This window comes from Talpa europaea (genome assembly GCF_964194135.1).
Source record: "Talpa europaea genome assembly, chromosome: 3".
In the NCBI taxonomy this organism is placed as follows: Eukaryota; Metazoa; Chordata; class Mammalia; order Eulipotyphla; family Talpidae; genus Talpa; species Talpa europaea.
In genome coordinates, this window is record NC_140069.1 from 65,250,350 (window position 1) to 65,273,266 (window position 22,917).

At 35.5% G+C, this 22,917-nt stretch overlaps 1 protein-coding gene across 1 annotated transcript in view; it reads left to right on the forward strand.

Annotated features, from left to right (window-relative positions):
• PXDNL (peroxidasin like) overlaps positions 1 to 22,917 on the forward strand; it is a gene marked incomplete at both ends in the record, with an annotated part of 520,299 nt that overhangs the window by 264,576 nt on the left and 232,806 nt on the right. Inside the window, 1 exon segment of the mRNA XM_084230567.1 lies at positions 7,106 to 7,177. Coding sequence (XP_084086693.1) covers positions 7,106 to 7,177 — 72 coding nt within the window.

A 22,917-nucleotide genomic window follows, 5' to 3' on the forward strand; every position in this document is an offset into this window, starting at 1 on the left:
AAGTTTTTTTTTTTTTAAGATTTATTTATTTTTTTATGCAAGCACTGGGTACAGTCAGAAGCGTGGGAGGGTGAGAGAATTCACCGAGCCGGAGCCGGGAGCAGTGCAGGCAGAAAGACCGAAGCACACTGCTGAGGGGAGCAGCGTGTGGCAGGAGAGGTCTGAGCGCCATGTGGGACTCTCCTCCAGTGGCCGGGGAGCAGCCGGTGATCGAACCAGCGCTGCAGAGGCTGTTGGCAGCTTTGGAACCCAGTGCTCAACCGCTGCGCCACCGGGGAGGCCCAGGTTTAGAAAGTTTTCATGTTGCTAAAGGTTGTGAAAAATTCAGAGACAAGGGAAATGAGGAGGCGATAATGAGGAAAAATGGAGGCTTTTTTTCTTTTCCTTTCCTTTTTTTAAAACATAATGTCAGTTTAGGTTTTCTTGGTTGCTGTAGACAAAAATCAAACAACAAAATGCTCAGACAGGCATCAGTATTATAGAAGAAATACTGTCCATCAGACTTGGTTTGATCCCATGGCCCAAAATATCACCCTGACCATTTTTGTATCACTCAGATTTTTCTTTGTATCATTTGCTCTCTCTTAGCTTTAATTCATTCATAAGCTTTACCTGATGAAAGCTTGCAGCCTTTATATAATCCAAATTTCTGTGCCAAAGCATATATATTCAGGGAAAAGAGTGGCTCTCTTCAGTTGACTCATGAGAAAGCAGATAAAGTTTTTTGATCTATGAGAATACCATAAATATCTCTGCATGTTTTATTTGCTCATATCCTTCCAGTCACTGAGGCCAGAAAAATGAAATGAGTTAATGGTTTCTATACATGGAGTTGGTTGCAAGCAACTTAACTAAGAAACGAAGAGTTGAAAGCCACTGAAACTACCTCAGAGTTGTTGCTAGAAGGAAGGATAAATAATGAGGGAAAAAAAAAAAACATGCAAAAACGTGTGTAACTACTGGAGAAGATATCTTAACTCTTTTCTAATGAAATTGGCTGAAGACAGACTATTTGGCTTATTATTGGAGAAAAATATGGTTTTATTGAATTAAGCAGGTTTTTGTTTACTGCAGCAATTTATTTTATTTATTTTTGTTATATATAAAAAGGCAGGTTTATTATAAAAGGGAGAAGAATAAAGGACATTTGCAAAGACACAAACAGGCAGAAAGGACTGCCCTGAAAGGGACAGATTTGATAAGAGAGAAGCCTGCGTGGTTGTGGGCAGGTAACCTTGAGGAGAGGGTCTCTGCTGAGAGAGGTCAGTGAAGACAAGTCCCGGCATGGCACAGGTCACGGGCAGGCAGGATGCTGCTCCCCTGTGGAGGGACAGAGAGTTGGTGAAAAGGAGCACCTGCATAGGCACAGGTGGGCAGAAGGACTGCTGCCTGGAGCAATTTTATTTGGGGGGAGAATATTGCTTTTTTTTAATTGTATAATTTTTTAAACTGAGGTAAAATTAGATTACAATACTGTATGATTAGTGGTGTATGTTCACACATGTTACCATACCATTCCTACTACCAAAGCACCCATGTAGTGTCAGCAAGAAGGGCACAGAGCAGGAACTCTATGATCCGAGCAGTCAGTTAAAGGAGGGAGGTCCTGGAGCCCTTGGTGGCTTTTTCAGGGTTTTATTGAGTTTACCAGGTACATGGCAGGCAGGGGTGCGGGGGGTGGAGGGGCGGTGGGCAGAGAGACTGGCTGGCCTCCCAGCCCCCGGTGAGTCTTCACTCTTTCTGGGATCCCTGGTGTTCTCTGGTGACCTCTGCTTCTCTGCTGGTTCTCGTCTGGTCTCTCACTTGCTCTCCTGGTGTTCCATTCTGCTCTGCTGGCATCCCCATGGTGCCACCCTTATAAGCTCAGTCTCAGCCCAGGTGTACCCACCTACATTTGCCCACACCCAACTGCAGGTGCCGCCTTCGGGCATGCATTCAACACCTCAGGGATCCATTATCAATCTTAATGGCGGGAGGGCAGAAAAGCCTGATAATCATTTACCCTACAACCCATAATCTTCCATCATGAACCCACTCCCAATTTGCTCCCTATTCCCTACCCTCCCACTCAGGTATGCTCAACTTGATGGTTTGATTTCTTGTGTTTGTTTCTGTTAGTTTTGTTGGTTCCTATGTTTTGTTTTTCTATATTCCACATGAATGAAACCATCTGATACATGTCTTTCTCTTTCAGCTTTATTTATAATAATCATTCAGTACTATGTGTTGCTCAGTCTCCACATATTTGAGGTTTTTCTTGCTTTCTTTTTGTGGTTTATTTCTAGTTTGTTACTACTTGTGATCACGTAACATACTTGATGTGATTTAAGTCTTCATGAATTTATTGACACTTATTTTGTCATCAACATGTCATGGAGAGTGTTCCATGTACATTTGAAAAGAATGAATACTCAGCTTTTTGGGGATGTAGTGCCCATAAATATCAAATAGGTCTATCTCATATAATTTTTCATTAGACTATTGTTTCCTTGTTGATCTTTCTTATGATACTGTCCACCGGTATGAGTGGGGTATTGAAATCCCCTTCTACTATTGTGTTCTTGTCAATGTCTATTTTTTTTTAAAGATTGTTAATAGTTGTCTAATATATATCAGTGCTCCTTCATTCTGTGTGTGTGTGTGTGTGTGTGTGTGTGTATAAGTGTTATGTCTTCCTAATGTATTAATCCCTTAATCATTATACAACGTTTGCCTCTGTCTCTTGCTACATTTTTTTAACTGGAAGTTTATTTTATCTAATATAACTATGGATATCTCTGCTTATCTTTGGGTCCTATTTTCTTTAGGATTATTTTCCAACCATTTACTTCTTGTAGGGCAGTTCCAGTGTTTGTAAACTCTGTCAGTTTTTGTTTATCTAGGAATGCCCTTATTTCTCCTTCATATCTGAAAGGATTTATTGTTGAACATAGTTTTCTTGGCTAATAGTTTTTCTTTTTGAGTATTTTGAATACTCTCCTTGCCTGTAGCGTTTCTAATTAAAATCCTGATGTAAGACGGATGGGAGTTCCTTTATATTACCTCTTATTCAATATTCTTTCTTTATCTTGAGCTCTTTTAATTTCACTGTTGTGTGACTTGGTGTGAATCTTGCTGTATATAGGCAACCATATGATATTTTAGCTTTATGTATTTCTATAATTCCTTCCCCAGATTTTATGAATTTTCCTCTAATATTTCCTTAAATAGATTTTCTCCTCTGCTCTCTCTTCCTCTTCTGTGACACTTAATTAATTTTATGTTGGCTTTCTTAATGATGTGGACTAGTTATGAAATTATCTTTTCATTTTTTTTTTTTTACATGCCATTTCTCTCTTTTCGAGGTGGGGCTTTAGCACATTGCTATCTTTGTGGTCACTGATTTGATCTACTTGATTTAATCTACTTTCATAGCTTTCTCTAGAGTTTTGATCTCATTTAGTGACTTCATTACCTATTCCTTTTTTTATTTTCATATTTAAAGCCTCAATTTCTATCTCCTCTTCATTGATTTTATTTCTGATCATCTTAATTTTTTAATTGTTTAATTTTGTTGTATCTCTTTGTTTAGCATTTTTGCATTCTCTTGAATTATGTTGACTTACCTTTTTGTGTTTTCTTCAGTCTCTTTGAATTTATTATAGCTTTTATGAACTCTGTTTGATAGGTAGATAGAATTTTTTGTCCTTTTTTGTTTAAATTCTTGTTGTTATCACCCTACAACATTATGCTCTCTTGAGGTCTCATATTTCCATGTGTTATTTTCTTTGTCCATTTTGCTACTTCAGGTATCCTTATTTTATTATTATTTTTAATATATTTAGCAGTAACAGTGAATTAAAAGCACTTTTGCTTTCCCACAGGTGATATTGTGGTTTAATTTTATTATATTTACTTTGGTCTTTGCTGACTTTTTAATATATTGTGATCTTTTCATAGTTCCTGAGTTAGTAATGTAGACTAGTGACTTGGAGGACTTGAGACACTGGTGTGTATAAACTGGAGTGGGGCTGGTTTGTCTTTGTGGTACCCTTGAAATCCCTCCTCTGTGGATTTGAGATGAGAAACTGCATTCCTGTACTCTCATTACTCTTTGCAAGGTAAGCACCTGTTCCAGGGTTTGTGAAGGAGTTCAGATCAAAATTCTTGCAGTGTTATTATCTCTACCAGGAACTCAGCCTGTATGGCTCATTCCAGCTCTTCCACAAGATTCCCCTCCTACCTTCAATGGGGTGCATTTCTACAAAACTTTGCTTCCCTCTCACTTGGGCTCCTGGATGGGTCAATAACCCTACAACTGTTATCCTCTACTCTATTCCACAACCCCCATCTACCTTTCTCCACCTACCTCCGGAGAGTGAATCACCTCAATGTTAAAGTCTGTACTGGTCTCTGCTGTCATTGGATTATCTGTCCAACTTTTGTTCCTTAGACTTACTATTCCTAGAACTGCAATCATTGGGGGCCAGGGTTTGGACTTGGCAGTGGGCAGCTTGGCTGGAAGGATGGTAACTAGATTCTGTGACTGGGGCTTGTGTTTGGTGGCTGGTATCTATAGCTGGGGCTTAATATTTTCCCCCTTTCTGTTGCTGTTATATGTGGAATATTACTTTTATTATTATATCCTCTACTTGATTTTATTGTGTATATAAAGCCCATTGACATATGTTAATTTTTTATTTTTCTATCTTACTAAATTCTTTCATTTGTAATAATATTACCATTGTTCCTTTACAATTTCCAAGCAGATTATCATGCCATATGGAAATATAGATTTCTATTAGGGTGGACTTTCTCAATTCTTAAAAAATAATATGATACTGTTCTTTAGATCTTAGCTTGATATTTTAATTAATTTTACATTGAGATATATAGGTAAGATTAGTTTATATTGTATGTAATTTTAATCAGTTTTGATATTTGCATTTAATTTGAATAACAAGTGACTGTGAAAGATGGGGGCTTCAGATAGCTTTTTTTCCCCTTAGTTATAGCACACCTTTCTGTTCACACAGTGAGCCACAATTTCTTTAATAAATATATACATTTTGGCTCATTGTTAGATCCCATGATATTATTTTATTTCTGTAAGTCCCTTAAGTTTGACTTCTTGCTTTCTTCTTTCTCTTTAATATCAGTTCCCTATATGACACCACCCTTTTGTAAGATTCCTCTTCCTAGTTACTTTCCTAGCCCTGTCCTTTCAAGTACCCACCATCTATGGTTCTGATATTCCAAAGTACAGATACATTTTGATCACAATGGCACTTTCATTTTTTTTTCGTGTCTACCTACCCAACCCTCTTCTATGTAATCCACTGTAAATTGGATTCTATAACTGACATTGATGGTTTTAATTTCCCCAATTTTAATGAAAATTAAAGTTGCTTATATTTTTTTTTCCAGGTCATGCATGGGTAGTGTTCTGATTGATTTGTTTTTCCTCCTAGTTATGTTGTATGGTTTTCAAAGATGTGTGGAAGGAATTTGAATTCAGGTAGTTACATTGATCCCATAGGAAATTGATAGTTCTCTTGCTTATGCTAACATAAGTAGTACTATGTCTTACATTTATACTTTACTCATTTAATCATGGTATGTAGATCTAACTACAGAAACTTAATTTTTTACTTTTCAATAAAAAACATTAAAGGCTTTACACACATTTATATAGAAATTGAGTTAATTTCTTCATTTCTCAAGATATCATACCTTAAAAATATTGTGGGAAGAGCACAGGACTTAGGCAAAGACAAACTTCTCAACTTTTAGGGCCCTCATTGTGCTCAACTCAAAACAATCTGGATTCTTTAGGTAATAACAATGCACTTCCCAAGGCTCACAACGCCTTCATGATCTTCAGTTCTCCATATCAAGATGACACTTGTTGGAAGAGACCTACTCTGGGCATATTGAAAAAAGCCTACCTGACCCTTTCAGGGAGACTGACCCCATATTATTCTAACACGTAGCTATATTTTTGAGCCTTTTGACTGAAAGCAAGATCTGTAATGGTATCATATAATGTTAAGTTAAAAATCTCCATTTCAACTTAAATTCCCACTAGAAAATTCTGCTCTGTAAACTTACAGGAGTTATAATCTGTGGGAAGAAAAAGTAGTTTCACACTTTTCAAGCTTTGCTAAATAAATTTTAAGAAAGCAGTCTTTTCTTTGTATTCATAAAGAAATTTTATTCCTGTGGTTTCTAAGTCATCTGCATATGGAATGTATTAGAATCATGAGGGAAACTTGTTAATATACAGTTGCATATATCTCACTCCAAGAGAACTGGAGTGAATAGGTTTCGGGTGGATTCAATAAGCAGGTGTTTTGAAGTATGCACGTTTACTGTGAACTGTGACCTATCCAAAGGCACATCCCAAAGAAACTTTATAGAATGTTTCAGGAATTCTGATTGCCTCAAATCTCCAAAGGCACAAGGAGGGAAAAAAAAGTTGGGTTTCATTTTTATGATATTCACAAACAACATAGGGATTTACAAATGAAATAATTTTGCTCCAATGGTTAAAGATAAAAAGACAAAGTGTTCATATGTTACACAAGTTTTCAATCATATATTTTGGTCAGATTAGTTATATCATCATATTTTATAAATCAGTTTACAGCTTTCTTGTTGATTTCAACAGCAGCCATGTGAACCATGTAGACCTGTCAGTATGTTTTTTTCCCCCTTAAGATGATTCCTGTGATGACATTTAGCAGTTTTGTAAATGTAACTCTAAGTTTAATACATTTACTATGATAGAATGTATTTAAAAATTATTATACTAGAATTTTACTTTTTTTTTTTGAAAAGTCACTACCCACTACGTATGACCTCATTAATCAGAGTGAGAATTTATCCACAACCACTCTAAGTTTTAGAGCCTAAGGCAGAAATTCTTATTATTTTAGATCAAAGATTCCTTTCAGAATTTAATGATATACTTGGAACTCTCTTACCCAGGCAAATGAACAAATTTAAATGAAATAAATGTTTCTGGATAGTCTTTTTGTATTCCCACATGTCCTTAGGTCCACAGAACAGTGTAAAAACTTCCAATCAAAGATGTTTATATCTCTACTAATTTTGTGTTTTCTAGGTATCTGCACAAGAATGAAATTTGCTCACTAGATAAGCAAACATTCAGAGGACTCATCTCCTTGGAACAATTGTAAGTAATACTACTTCCTGTTGAATCACTGATGATTATGGTTCAAATAGAAACTTTTAAAATGCCATTATGTGATAGTTGAGCAATTATTTTTAAATTTGTCACGCAGCTTGAATGACTGAATTTGTCATCACTTGGCTAAAAATTAGTGTGTATCGAGTTGTGTAGACTAGGATATTAAATGAAAAAGACAAAAGCTTGACACAAAATAAGCATTTTATAGGTAGTAATTGATAGTTGTGATTATTAATTTATGAAACAAGTTCATGGATATTTAACAAATATGAGGTGATAATTGTGGAAAGCATGGTCCCTGTTACCATTATCTAAAAAGCAGCCACTACTTTCTTCTATGTATATTCTCTTTTCATGTTTATCTTTTTTTTTTCATTTTGTTTAAGTTATACTTACTGAGGTAATGATTTACATCACAGTATGTCTTAGGGGTATAGGTTTATACCTATAAATTGTATGTTATTTGACTATCACCACCACCAAAGCCCCAGTAATCTTATATTAGATTCTATTCTCCCCTTTGGTCCCATGCTACCAAATCCTTCTTCTAAGGACTAGCCTTAGTCATAGTCCAATGTGCTCATCTACCTCCTGTGTTCATCCCTGCACCACTCCTACTATTCACCCTCCCATCCTGGATGCCTCAGACCTATTGTTAGCTTTCAAGGTTTGTGTTTGGCTTTTTCTTTGATTTCTTCATATTCCACATATAAGTAATATCATCTAGTATTTCTCTTTCTCTTCCTGACATTTCACTTAGCATAATCCCTTCCACCTCTATCCATGTAGCCACAAATGGCATGAGTTTTATCTTTTTTTTTTTTATTTCTGAGTAGTATTCCATTGTGCATATATACCACATCTTCTTGATCCATTCTACTGCTTTGGGACATTTGGACATTTAGTTTGTTTCCATATCTTCACTATTGTAAATAGTGCTGCCTCTGCCAAAAAAAAAAAAAAAAAAAAAAGGTGAGCAGGTTTCCTTTCAAATTGGTGTTTTTTTGTTCTTTGGATAAATACCGAGGAATGGAATTTCTGGGTCATATGGCAGATCCATTTTTAGTGTTTTGAGGAACCTTCACAAACTTTCTTTAGGGGCTGAACCAGTCTACATTCCCACTAACATTGTAAGAGTGTTCATTTTTCTCTACATCTTTGTCAGCAGTTTTTATTTTTCTAATTTGGGCCATTTTTACAGGTGTGAAGTGAATATGTCATTGTGATTTTGATCTGCATTTCCCTGATGATAAATGATGGTTAACATTTTTTTTTTTAATTTCTGTTCACCATCTGCATGTTTTTTTAATAAGTGCCTATTTAGCTGTTCTACCCATATTTTGATTGCATTTTTGTTTTGTTTAGGTTGAGTGGTATATTAGCTCTTTCTGGATCTTTGATATCAATTCCTTGTCATATGGTAATGTGCAAATATTTTTTTTTCCCATTCATTAGAGTGTCTCTTCATTTTGGTTATTGTTCTCATTTGTATAGAAGTTTAATTATTTATTTTTTAAAAGATTTATTTATTTATGCATACAAGAGCTGGGGTATAGGCCAGAGGTGTAGGGGATGAGAGGAGTCACCAGAGACAGAGTGGGGAACAGAACAGGCAGATTGACCTAAGTACATTGCTGAGGGGAGCAGTGGGCAGCAGGAGAGGTCTGCGCGCCAGGTGAGACCCTCGCCCTGTGGCCGGGAATCAAACTGGCAGCTTCACAACCCAATGCTCAACCACTGCACCACCAGGAGGCCCCAGAAGTTTATTGTGATGTAGTTCCAGTGGATTATATTCTTTCCTGTTTTGCACTGCTTGAGATGAGTCCTTAAAGATATTCCTGAAGTTCATTTCCTGGAATGTTTTTTCCTATGTTTTATTCTAAATATTTTATGGTTGTAGGTCTTACATCTAAGTATCCATTTTAAGTTAAATTACACTAATGAACACAGGTGCAAAAATTCTCAATAAAATCATAGCAAACTAAATCCAGCAATGCATGAAAAGGATTATATATCCTAGTCAAGTGGGATTTATAACAGGAACACAAAGGTGACTCAACATATGAAAATCAATTAAGGTAGTTCACCACATAACAGAAAGGAAAATAAAAAAAACTTATGATCATATAAATAGATGCAGAGCAAGCATTTGATAAGATCCAGCATCTACTTATGATGATAATGCTTAAAAAACTGTGGATAATTGGAACATACCTTAACTATAAAGTTATATATGACAAACTTACAACTAGTTTTCTCAATTGTGAACAATTGAAAGCTTTTCTACTAAGTTTTGGTTGGTTAATCTTTCTGTTGTTTCTATTGACACTTTCATTTACCATCAATTTCTTAAAAGTGTATCTATTTCAGATTTCAGATTTTTTTTTTACCATGTGATTGTTTCAAACATTCTTTATCTAAAAAATAGTCTATTTTTGTGTGCTAGTATCAACTTATTGCATTTGGCTAGAGATTTTGTGCTTTTCTTTCTTCCCTTTAATGTTTTGTTTCTGTCCAATATTATTATTTCTAATTCTGTATTGCTGTTTATCACTTTTCTTGTGGTCTTGTGTTTTTGTTATTGTTTTTGTTTTTTTTACATAGAAGTTATTATTTCAGCAGGGTAGGTTTGGTGGCAATAAATTTTATTAACTTTTGTTTTTCTGAGAAAGAATAATTCTACAAGGTAGAATATTCTTGGGTGGCGGTTTTTATTTTTTTTAGAATGGTGTATATTGCCGGGGACCAGCCTCCGGCAAAATGTCGTGTCAGGGTTCCTGAAAGGATGAGACAGCGTCGGCGAATACGAATGATCTGAAACTTAGGGACTGAGGGGAAGGGAATGAGAAGACACCCACACTTGGTGAGGTGTTAGTATCTTCTGCCCGAAAGGCTCAGCAGGTTCTTTATTTATATGTTTTTTGCAAGCATTGAGATTACATTATCAAGTTCATAGAAACAAAGCAGAAACAATTAGCACATCTCTTTTTTTGTGCTCTCAGCAAGAAGGCAATAAAAAACTAAGTCTTACACTAAAATTCATTGTTTTAGCTAAACAATAACCTAACACAATTGATAGTCACCAGAACATTCCCATCAGCTAAAGCTTAAGCAAAGAAAGAACTTTTCTTATTCTCATGGCCTTCACACCAGGAGCCGGCTGCTACTCAGCTATCAGAACTTTCTCTACCTAGAAACTTCTTAACTCAAATAGTTTCATTTAAAAACTTTCCCAAGAAACTGCAAGGGAAGGCAAAAAAGAACTTACAATAATAGTTGTATTATAATGCTTGTCAGGCATGTTTAATAAACCATCTCCCATTGTCAAGTGGGCCAAATTGTTTAATAATTAGTTTTTAAGAGATAATTTTCCGTGCCGTTTATTTACTTTATATTGATGTATATACTGTATATTGATGTACCTTTTGGGAAATTTTTCTCCTTTTATGACCAAGAACAAAAAGTGAAGGGATGTTAGATCTTCAGCCCCATGGTGTGAGGCACAAGGAATCTTCGGCCCCACGGTGTGAGGCCCTTTGACTTCACTGCTTGCCAGTAGTTTATCTGGCTGTGGCTACAAGGCCTCCTGCAGCAGTATATGCCATTCCATGCTTTTCTAGTCTGTAGTTTCTGCTGAGAAATCTGATGAAAATCTGATTAAGTACAAAATTTTCCAGTTATTATATTATATTCCATCATTAAAAAATTCTAATTTATTGTTGTCTTTTGAGTCTGCTTTCCAGGACTCTGTCTCATGGGACTCTAAGGTTCACAGACCTCTCTTCCCCTTAGAAACCTTCACTTCCTGAGAAATGGGAAGATGGGGCTGTTGCTCTAGTGGACACTAGTGGACATTCTGGAACCTATCATTCTGCCCTAGGAATCAGTTAGAAATCATGTTTCATATTAACTAAGAGGTTTCCTGTACCAGCTTAGGTGTACAAGATATATGCCCTCCACAGTTTGTCCTCTTCCAAAAAAGCCTGCTGCCATTGCCACAGCTTCCTTGACTATTTCCTTGCTTCATTAACTTGGTGAACACTCAAAAACCCACCTTAGGAAAAAAATGCAAAGGTCAATCCAGTGATGCTGGTGAGATTTATATATGGGGGATAGTTGATTTCTGGTTATTCTAGAAAGAAGTCTTGCCTGAAGTGAGTATTCTGCCATATTGTGGATTTGCCACAATTAGTCGTTTATCTGAAGCATCTTACTTATAAATTCAAAAACTTAGTTTCCTTTTATTGTTCTCCTTTTTTTAAAAAATGAAGATAATAATAGTGATTTGCCTGGCTGACTTTGAGATCTAAGGCTAATATATGTGAAACACTTGGCAAGAATGGATTCTTCAATAATAGTTCCTATTATCTTTGATACCATATTATTACTATCATGTAATTATTATTTCAGATTTTAAAGTTTCTGCACAACTTCTATAAAGAAACTGATTATTTTATGTGGTGTATTTTTAAATATAAAATTAAATTTAGCCAGTGATACAAAGTATTATTAACTTAATTTCTTGACCTCTCTTGATTTGTCTAGTTTATTTTAAAGGCCATTCTAATTTTAATTTCTTAGCATGAACCATAACTGGCTGTAACTGCTAACAAATAGCTATCTTTTTCAACATGTAAATACCTCAAATGATTAAGTTAATATTTCAAATATTTTATTAAAATATCTTATTATTTTCTCAGAAGACTAATTATATTTCTTTAAGAATCTAGCATTAAAAGGAATGGAATAACTAGAATGACACAATTCTCACTAGAACAGAATAATTTATGAATGAAACTGCTTTTGCTTATTCATTGACTAAAAGTACAACATTAGAGGCGTTTTGGATTTATCCAGGTTGCCAATGCCATTAGTTCAAAGACTACAGGGATATACTTGTAGTTAAGCAAGTTGAGTTTACTACTCATGGCAGTGAGGAACCTAGTACACACATGGGGTATATTACTAAACATAAGCGGAATATAACTAAAAAAGTGTTAGAAAGAATTTGTTGTGCATCTTGGACTTTTACTGTGTGATTTTCAGGGGTTAAGAAACCAGGATTTTGAACTAGAGTGGAGAATGTCAGGAAGCAGTGAACTTTTTTTTTATTTTTTTAATATTATGATAGTGGCTTTTAATAAACCTCATTTATGAGGAAGGAGGCTAGACTGGATAAAGATGTAGTTGGGGCCCTCCCCTAGTGGCACAGGTGGTTGAGTGCAGCGCTATGAAGCTGCCTGCAGCCTCTGCAGGTCTGGTTGGAATTCGGCTGGCCAGCGAGGGTCCCCCATGGCGCGGCTGACCTCTCCTGTCTTGCCTGCTGCTCCTCTCAGCAGTGTATTTCGTCATTCTGCCTGTTCTGTTCCCTGCTCTGGCTCTGGTGAATCCTCTCACCCTCCCGCACATTTGGCCTGTACCTTGGTTCTTGTATAAATACATAAATAAATCTTAAAAAAAAAAGATGTAGTTGGTAAAAATGTAGAATTCACTGTATTTGGCAAAATGATTCTTTAAAATATTTTAAAATTCTATTCTATTTTAGAATATATATTTATCATATATTATAATTTTAGTTAATAATATAAGTATTAAAATAAAATATGTTTTAATATACTTCAATATAACTGTAAGTATAGGTTTATCACTTTGCATAGAATGATCTGATCACTAGTCCTGACTTCTGCTGAAATGAGTGAATGGATTATGAATCACACCATAATTTCTTTAACAAAGCCTTCCCTAACCACATACTTGTTTTTGCCACAGGTTTCTTATCTTCCAGTGAATATTATTATAATCATTTGTGATCTAAAGAGGGTAAACATTTTACAAAATATCAAAAAGTCATTCCTTTTTCCTTTATTGCTTTCCTCTCAATGTATTCCTTTCCTTTAACATTTTACTACTGGCAGATAAATGAAACCATTCTGCACTCTCGATATACTTCTTCTCAACTAACTATCCAAATTCACAGCTTATAATTTCTGTTTACAACACTACTGTATAACATAATTATGCTAAATTTTCTGCCACAGTATAACAAGGATTACTTTTACTTCATTTTCTTATATCATGTTCCTCAGTTCCTTCTGATTCTTGTCAGAAGTCCCTTTAACATCTTTATTTCTAGTAATATCCTATTTGTGATGATCTGTGAATTCTCAAATACAATAGAAGATTTATCTACATCTACTATCCTCATAATTTCCTCTGAGCATTCACTTGCCAATCTTTAACATGCATATTTTTATGGGCAGTCTGTTCAAAGCAATCTAGACTTTTTCTATCATATCCATTAACTTTCTAACAGACTATCTTCACTATCCAATTTCAAAGATATTTCCACATTTCTTTATATATGATAGTAGTATCACATTCCCAACACCCAAATCTTTATTAGTTCTTGGCACATAGACTTTTAGAAATTTAGATAATTCTTTCTTTTCATCCTGTCTCTGTTCCTTTCAACATTGAAAATTATAAGACAGGGCCTCCCCGGTGGCACAGCGGTTGAGCACTGGGTTGCGAAGCTGCCCGCAGCCTCTGCAGCACCGGTTCGATCCCTGGCCACCAGGCAAGGGTCCTACATGGTGCGCAGACCTCTCCTGCCACCCGTTGCTCCCCTCAGCAGTGTACGCACCAGTCTGCCTGTTCTTCTCTCTGCTCTGGCTCTGGTGAATTCTCTCACCCTCCTGCGCTTCTGACTGTATCCAGTGTTTATATGAATAAATAAATAAATCTTAAAAAAAATGAAATCGCTTTAATAAAAAAAGAAAGAAAATTATAAGACATTGTTAAAAGGAGTTAATGGAAAACCTAATAAATGAAAATCAAAGCAGGCTGATATTGGAGTCAGGATTGATTGGCAATGGAACAAAATATGGTGTCCAGAGATAGACTTACATATATGGATAATTGACAGTCTTCTTAACCAAAGGTTTTCTAAAACAATGAGTCTTACATGTTCACTTTATACAAAAATTAATGCACAATGAATCATCAAAATCAACATGGACATTTCTAGAAGACAACAGGAAAATATGTTTGTGGTCTTGCATTGGGCAAAGATGTTTTGGATAGGACACAAAAGACAAAAAAAAGTGATAAATTGCACTTTTGTTGAAATGAAATACTTAAAATATTTAAAAGATATTGCTAAGAAAATGAAAAGGAAAGCACAGACTGAGTGAAAATATTTCAATTTTATATATCTCTGTGTAATTTGAATACAAAATGTAAGAAAGACTCCTACCATCCAACAAGAAAACAGATAAAACAATTTTAAAATTGATAAAATCTTTGAACATACATTTTATCAAAAAAGAAATATGAGAGGAAATAAGCATATAGAATATGTTTATTGCAATATGTCATTAAAGAAATGAAAGTTAAAACCACTTAGGAGAAGGGTCTATTTAATACTTCTGCCCATTTGTTAATTGAGATGTTTGGTTATTATTTTGTTCAGTTGTATGTACTCTTTGCAGTTGATGGATTTCTAGTTGCCTATTCATTTTGCTTTTAATTTATTATTATTATTTTTTTCCCTGATCCCTTAGTTGGTTCTCCTGTCTTCCTCCTATAAGTGAAACCATCAGATATTTCTCTTGTTTCTTCTGACTTATTTCACTGAGCTTAATTCCTTCCAGCTCCATGCCATTTGCTGCAAATGGCATGCATTTATCTTTTATTTTAATTGTGACAAAAGGGATTAGAAATGAACAAGTTAACTCTAAAATAAGTATGGCAATGCAAAAAGTTTTTAAAAGAAAATCAAACATGGAGGCACTTACTATGTGACCTCAAGTCAGACTATAATACGATACAAAAAATCATAAATTTAGTAAACCCAAATAGGAATAAGGATAAAAGCCCTTTGAGATTCTGATTGAAATTATAATGAATCTGAGTGTGCAGTTGTGAGACTACAATTTGATCCTATCTCTTGCACATCATTAAAATTTCATTTAAAAGCACATTTCTAGGAATAGTCCTGTTCTTTTCTTGCATTGTTTAATTTTGTCTTTCCAACTAGCTTTGTGACAGATTTGAGGTACATTTGCTGAGAAAATAGTAATTGAATATTCTCTGTTGTTTATATTCTAGAGCTCCCCATTCTGGGTACTAGATTGGTTGCCATTGGACTAAGTAAGAATGGCATAGCTTTCTTTTTTTTTATCTTTGTTTTATTTTTATTTTTTAAATTTTTTTTAAAGATTTATTTATTTTATGGATACAAGCACTGGGGTACAGGCCAGAGGTGTGGGGGTGAGAGGATTCACCAGAGACAGAGCGGGGAGCAGAACAGGCAGATCTACTGAAATACACTGCTGAGGGGAGCAGTAGGCGAGTCAGGAGAGGTCTGCTGCGCCATGTGGGTCAACTCCCTGGCCGGGGATTATACTCGTGCTGCAGTGGCTGTGGGTAGCTTCATAAGTTGCATCTTAACCCCTTGTGCCACCAGGGAGGCCTTCTGTTTTATTTTTAAATCATTGTTCATTTTGTATTATTTTTGCTTTCTCCCCTCAGCTATAGCCCCCTTAAAATTCCCACACTCAGATCACCCATGAACTGTCACCATGGTCTCTTGTGTTTTTCCCTCCCCCTTTTTTATCCTTCTCCCTTGTCCTCCCCTGTGGTATGTCTCGGTTCTGTAGTTTGCCTGCAAATTTTTGTCTTTTATTTTTCCTGACCCCTTGTTTGGTTTCTCTACATTCCTCCTATAACTATCTGGTATTTTTTTTTTCTTTTTACTTATTTCACTGAGCATTATGCCTTCCAGCTCCTTCCGTGTTGCTGTGAATGGCTTGAGTTTACCTTTTTTGATTGCTGAGTAATATTCCATTATGTATATGTACCACATCTTCTTGATCTAGTCATCTATTTTGGGGCATTTGGGTTGTTTCCATATCTTAGCTAGTGTTAATAGTGCTGCAATAAATGTAAGAGTGCAGGTTTCCTTTCTAATGAAAGTTTCCAATCTGTTGTCCTTATCCTTCACTGCCATACCCTGTCATGAATCTTACTTTGCCAGGCCCTTTTATTAGTCACTGAATCAAAAAGGCTTTTTTTCTTCTGTCCAATTCTAGATAAAATTTTTAAAATATTAAGAATACTGCAGTCTGAAAATGTTCAAGTTTGTTCTTCAGTAGAAAGTGGATGTTAAAAAACAAGAACGTTCTATGATACTCTTTGGGTTGCTCCAAGTTTTCCCTGGGAAAAGCCCAGACATGCTAAGAAATAAGTCAGTGGGGGTGGGAATGAGCATTCTTTCTTTCCGTGTCACACTGTGTGCACACAGATGTCTCTCCTGGGATCAGCGGGAAAGATGGGACTCTCATCAGAGTTAAAGCACCTCTGTTATTAAAATATCGCAGAGGGAAGTTAGAATATGAATATGCTCTGAAGTGAGTCTATAAACAACAATTGCTGCCATTTAATCTGTTTGGGTCTTTGATTAAATTTTCATTTTTGACATGTTTTAAGAGGACAAGCTATGATTTAGTGTTCTACAAGTAACATTTTCATCTGCTTTGCAATGTGAGCAGTGATATTCCCACGCCTGTGGATGTCCAGTCTGGCAGCATGTGAAAGTCACCTCACAGCTGTATAAAGTAGTGTTGTTTGCCCATCCTGCAATAATGTAATACTTCAGGAGGAAGGGGCTGTATTGTTGATTTATTTTAAATTCTCTGGGGTATTCTAATGTGTAGTAAATTTCAAAACTATTTCTATCTTCAAGGAATCATATATCCTAGAGATACTGAGTATTATCTGCAATTTGTGTATTTTTTGTGTCCACATCCCTCTTGTACCAACCATCATTAATGATTTAAAACCCCTATTATGTAAAGTGCTCTGTTGTTGGGCATAAAAGTTGTGTCTGTTACCAGTCAAAAAACACATTAGTTTCAGTTTTAGATGGATTGTAAATATTTGGGTCAGTTACTGAAGAAATGGAAACCCTGAAAAAGTCATTCCTCAATGTATTTTTCTTCCCCTCATAGCACCTGTGTTGCTGAATGCCCTTTCTCACTCATATTTATTTCTGAGATAAATGCATGAACACTGTTGACTCTTTCAGTTCAATTTAATGTTTTGGCAAATCTTCATGTTTGAACATGATATGACTGAAAAATCAGATTTCATAAAATTTATGTGTTCTCAAGAAAGAAGACTCCCCAATTTTAATACATATGTAATCTATTTACATTTATTCAAAAGGGGAGTTGGATTATTAAACACACTATTTGTCTTGATCTCCCAATATTATTATAGACTTCATCTCTTTTCTCTGAATTGCTGTTTTCTCTTCCTCTCAACCCTTTTCATTGCTTTTGTGCTTTTAGTTACTCCTCCTTCATGATCTTCTTCCTTAAAGGTATGATAGAACTTTTCCTCACAAAGAATGCCAAAATTCCCATTTGCTACTGTTTGTCCTCCCATCCCATGTGTATTATTTAGTATGTGCTGTATTTCAAGTGGCAGAACACTTAAACTTGTCTGAACAATAAAAAATGGAACTCATCATTCAATGACTTAGCAAAAGAGATTAAAAAAAACCCTCAAGAAATAAAAACAAACAAACAAAAAAACCAACAAGGTGCTACCCTTCACTTCTGCCCATACAGAAATGGTAATAATGCAACATACTTACACCAGATTTCATCATTAACACTGGTTTTTGAGAACAGGAGATTTAATTCTTTTGTAACTGTGCATAAAAGCTAAAGAAGAAACATGAAAGCTAAAGAAGAAACAGAATTTTGGAGAGCTTGAAGTTAAATGACTCATGCATTCTTGCACAGCTAACAAATGGAACAATAGGAATAACACTTAAGGTCATTTGATTCTGAGTTTTGGGAATTCATGAGAATGTCACTATATAGTACTGTGGAAAATAACAGACTTTGGCTGATGGACACTTAGGTTGCTTCCAGTTCTTGGTTATTGTAAATAATACTGCAAAAAGCATGGGGGGTATATCTCTCTTTTAATTCATATTTTTGTGGGGGTTTTGGTGATTACCCAAGATTAAATTGGGTAGAATTTCTATTTCTATTTTTCTTGAGGATTCACTCTACTGCTCTCTATAATGGCTGCAACAATTTATGTTCTCACCAACAGAGTGTTAGTGTTCTCCACTCTCTATAACCTCCCCAACACTTTTTGTTGTCTGTTGGGTAATAGCCAGTCCTACAGGTGTGAGAGGTTATCTTGTTGTTGCTTGATTTGCACTTCTCTAATAATAGAAAGTTTATGATCATCTTTTCATGGATCTATTGGCTATGAACATGCCTTCTTTGGAGAAGCGTCTATTCAAATTTTCTACCTCTTTGTTTGAATGAGTTTTTTTTTCTTGTTATGCTTTATGAGTCCTAGTTGGATGTACAATGTGCAGATATTTTCTCACATTTGGTAGGATGTCTTTTCATATTGATGCAATTTAATTTTGCTATGCACAAGCTTTTAGTTTGATATAGTCACATTGTTAATTATTGTTTTGTTCCTCTTGCCATCAGTCTCTAAGACTGATTAAATCTGTCTCTAAGACTGACTTAAAGAGCATATTGCCTATATTTTTCTTCTGTGTATTTTATGATTTCAGATATTATATCCAAAGTTTTAATTAGTTTTGGTTTACATTTTGTGTATAGTCTTAGAGAGGGTTATAGTTGCATTCTTTTGCATTTGACTGACCAATTTTCCTAATACCATTTATTGAGGAGACTTTTCTTGCTCCATTATATACTCTGAGTCCTTTGTTGTAAATTAGTTATTCTTATATGGGTGGTTTTATTTTTGGACTCTCAAGGGTGTTCCATTGCTCCGTGTCTGTTTTTATTCCTATACCAAGCTGTTGTAATAACTATGTATTTATAATATTGCTTAAAGTCAGAGATTCAGCATCCTGTGATAATTCAATTTAATGGCTATATAAATATATAAATGTGTTATAATTAATTATAAACATTTCTTTAAGTATTGGACTTTTTCAAATCTTCCTATCTTTAATAGGTCTATGGTGACATCCTTTTTTACCTTCATTGATTTGTTATATCTTTATGTGAGAATATCTTTTTGATACTAGCCAATAGAATTTATTTTCTCCCTATTTTCTAATTTATTCTGTCAACTTCCAGAAACATGGGATGATCTTTCACATTCAGTCCCAGGGCAATTGTCTAAATAACTTAAGAATGAGTCAAGTGACCTTTTTAGTAATATTTAATCAATCATGATTATAATATTGCAAAGGTCTTCTGTTCCTTCTCTTTCCAGAATCATCTTATATATAGCCACAAGATCAGATATATAATAACACTGGGGAACAGAAAGGTTAAGCTGCTTGGCCTTGATCAAAGAGCCATGAGTGGGAAGGCCAGAACTGGAGTCAGGAGTCTGGATACAGATCCATATTATAAACTTCTAAGCACGTTTCCTACCCTGACTACCTCTCTCTAAGTAGTAGTAAACTCCTCCCCACTATAAGTTCACACTTGGCTCTTCTTTTTCACAATTTCATCATGGTGCTGTGGATGCTTACTTATCCCACATCGAGGCTGTAAGAACAACGAGGCCTGGACATGTGTATACTGCTTCCATCACTATTACCTGCAGCTGAATTTAATTATTTATCCTCGGGAATGTAGTTTCCACCCATTGCAATTGACCTTCTTTTCCCATAACCCCTGCCCCCCCTCCACCTTTGGCAATAATTTTAATGTAGTATATATAGCTATCAAAATATAAAGCTGTATGCCAGACTCTTAAAAAAAAGTAAGAATTAATGGAATTAATATATTTTTAGATTCTGAACTCAAATTTACGAAATTGGAATTTGTTAAAAATCAATATAAACAAAACCCAAATAAATTGAGTGATCTAACTTCCTTTACATTTAGTCATAATTTTGGATAAAAAATAAACGTAAATTTAAAATAATGAAAAAGAAATGTTATGGTAATTTAGATAAGTTTCTGAGTCCTGGACCATTATCCTTCAGATAATAGAACTTACTGGTGAGTAAGTTGAAAAGAGTAAAGAGGGTGATTTATTAAAGTGGTTAGTTCAGTGTCTGCAAAGCATTAAATATCCAGAACTACTTGCTCTTAGTATTGTTCAGGTGGTAGCCTTGAAGGAGGAGTGAGCACTCACCAGCTACAGAATGGAATTTGAGGGAGGAGTACAGGTGAGGGGAGCACACCAGGCAGATGGAAACATGAGGGGACATGTAAATGAAGGTGCTAAAGCATGAAACTTGGTGACTTTGGGAAAATTACATAACTTCCTCACAGCAGACAGGCATGGTTGTATAGGTAGGGAAGTAAGTGATTTCTGGTCATGGTGTGCCTAATGCAGTGAGCTAAGGTATCTTGTTGATAAAGAAGAGACAAGGAGTGATTTTAGCAGATAATTTTACTTTGGAAAGATTTTCTGGAAGCTGTTTAAGAAGTGGGCTTCATGCATGCAAAAAAGAGGCAGGCTAAAAATTATTTTTAATGAAAGAATCAAAATGGAGAGGAGAGGTATATGAAGATGCTGCAGCAACTGCTGTCCTAGAAGGAAGGAAGTGAGTTAAAGGTGCTGGGTCATTGAGGAATAATGATGCTATCCTTGGACGAGATCCCCAGAGTGGGCCGACTGGAAACCAGGTGCACCTGTTAATAGGCAGCTGGATGCAGTTCTGACCGAGATGAATATCGGAAAGTTATCAGCAAAGATATATAGTCAGATGTCAGTGAAGCTGTATAGTAATCATTGTTAGCAGCAGCAGCTTTAAGTGGCAATTAAAAAGCAAGCAGAGTTAACATTTAATCAATTATTGGGAAAGAATGTACTCAGAAAGATAATGCTGTGCGTCTGGGAAAACAGAACTTGAGTGATGGGGAGAAGTAATGATTTAATGACAGAAATAGAAGAGGCAGGGAAAGAGCGGCATGGAAATAGATATACTTGGTATTTATACCAGAAATGAAAATTTTCCTTAACTGTTGAGACAGTTTTTCTCACATCCCTTCTAGAGATATCTAGAACCTTAGCTATGACCTGTCACACAGAACTTCGGACGTATTTGGCCTAACAGATTGAATATAAACATGGACTGAATAGAAACATGGATATAAACATGGCTGTTTCACACAATAAAACTGAAAAATAAAAAACAAGACAAACAAATAAACAAAAGCAAAGATCTAGTTTCCTCAGGCTGTGTCTCTTCAACAGAACAATAATATGGTGTCATGCCACTTCTGTCCTGCAGGTGTCACTGTTAACTCATAGTCTGGGGTTGGATCCTATGACCACTACTAGGGAGGTCAAGAATCTGTTTATAGTTGCCCTACCTAAGTCTCTTGTGTCCAGTATGTGATTGTTGGTAGGAACCTGAGGACAGATTATAGTAAAATGATGGAGACATTTATATTTTGGTGACATTTATTTTGGTGAGGGGAAAACTGCATTGAAGAACATTTCACATGGAGAAATATCTAGATTTTTGGTTACATTTTATATTCCTGAATTGTAGACACTAGCAGGGCATTTAACATAGCTAATTATTTGGGTTGGGTTTTCTGTTGCCTCACTCTATGCAACCAGAGTTTGTATTTGCAAGGCAAATCTGTCAGCAGGCTCAAAATCAAGCCTGAGATTGCACATTTGCCAGGTAATGGGGTAGTCAGCAGTTGCCATGTAAGTGATTGCTGCAACATGGACACTTTCCGGTTTCCACCAGCCATCCAATTTTCTGCTGAGAGGACAGATCAGCTGCCAGAATTTTCCCTGAGTAAGAATTTTTTTTTTTTATGATTGTGTCTTTGTCTATCATTTTGAATCTAGTTGATTCTTACAGCATCATTTTACAACTATTTACTGAATGATTCAGTGAAAGAGATCTTAGATTAACTTGGCTACATATTTCTTAGTGTGTGCAACTATACACAGAGAAATAGAAGGATGCACAACAGAAGATTACAGGTGCTAATTACTTGGTAGTGGCATCTTTAGTTTTTTTAAGTTTTGACCCTCATTCATTTTTAAATTGCAATGTAGTTGACATGAAATTATATTAAGTTCATATGCACAACATAATTATTTGATATTTGTATATACTGTGAGATGATCAACACAATAAATATAGTTATTATCTGTCATCATTACAAGAAAAAATGTAGTTTTAATTAATTAATTTATTCTTTTGTCTATTACCTTCAAGTGAAAACTTGAGTTTATTTTTTAAAATTGGAGTAGGGGCTCCCTGGTGGCACAGGGGAGTGAGCTCTGTGCTGTGAAACTGTCTGCAGCCTCTGCGCATAGCTTTGATTCCCAGCCAGCCAGGGAGATACCCACATGGTGCTGCAGACCTCTTCTGTCTCGCCCCTGCTCCCCTCAGCTGAGCAATTGTTCTGCTCCCCGCTCTGTCTCTGGTGAATTCTCTCACCCTCCTGTACCTCTAGCCTATACCCCACTTCTTGTATAAATAAATAAATCTTTAAAAAATCAATAGAAAAAAATAAAATTGGAGTAACAATGGTATAACAAAGAAAATTCTTGTAAGCATTAGAAGAGAAAAAAAAAAAAGAGGCTGCCTCTGGCACATACATAGCAAATGCTCATTACATCAGACAAGTACTACATTGTAATGACTTTGTAATTGAATCCACTTTCCTTCACTTCATCCTTCTTCTGTTTTTTAAAATTAATTAATTATTGCCGTTACCACC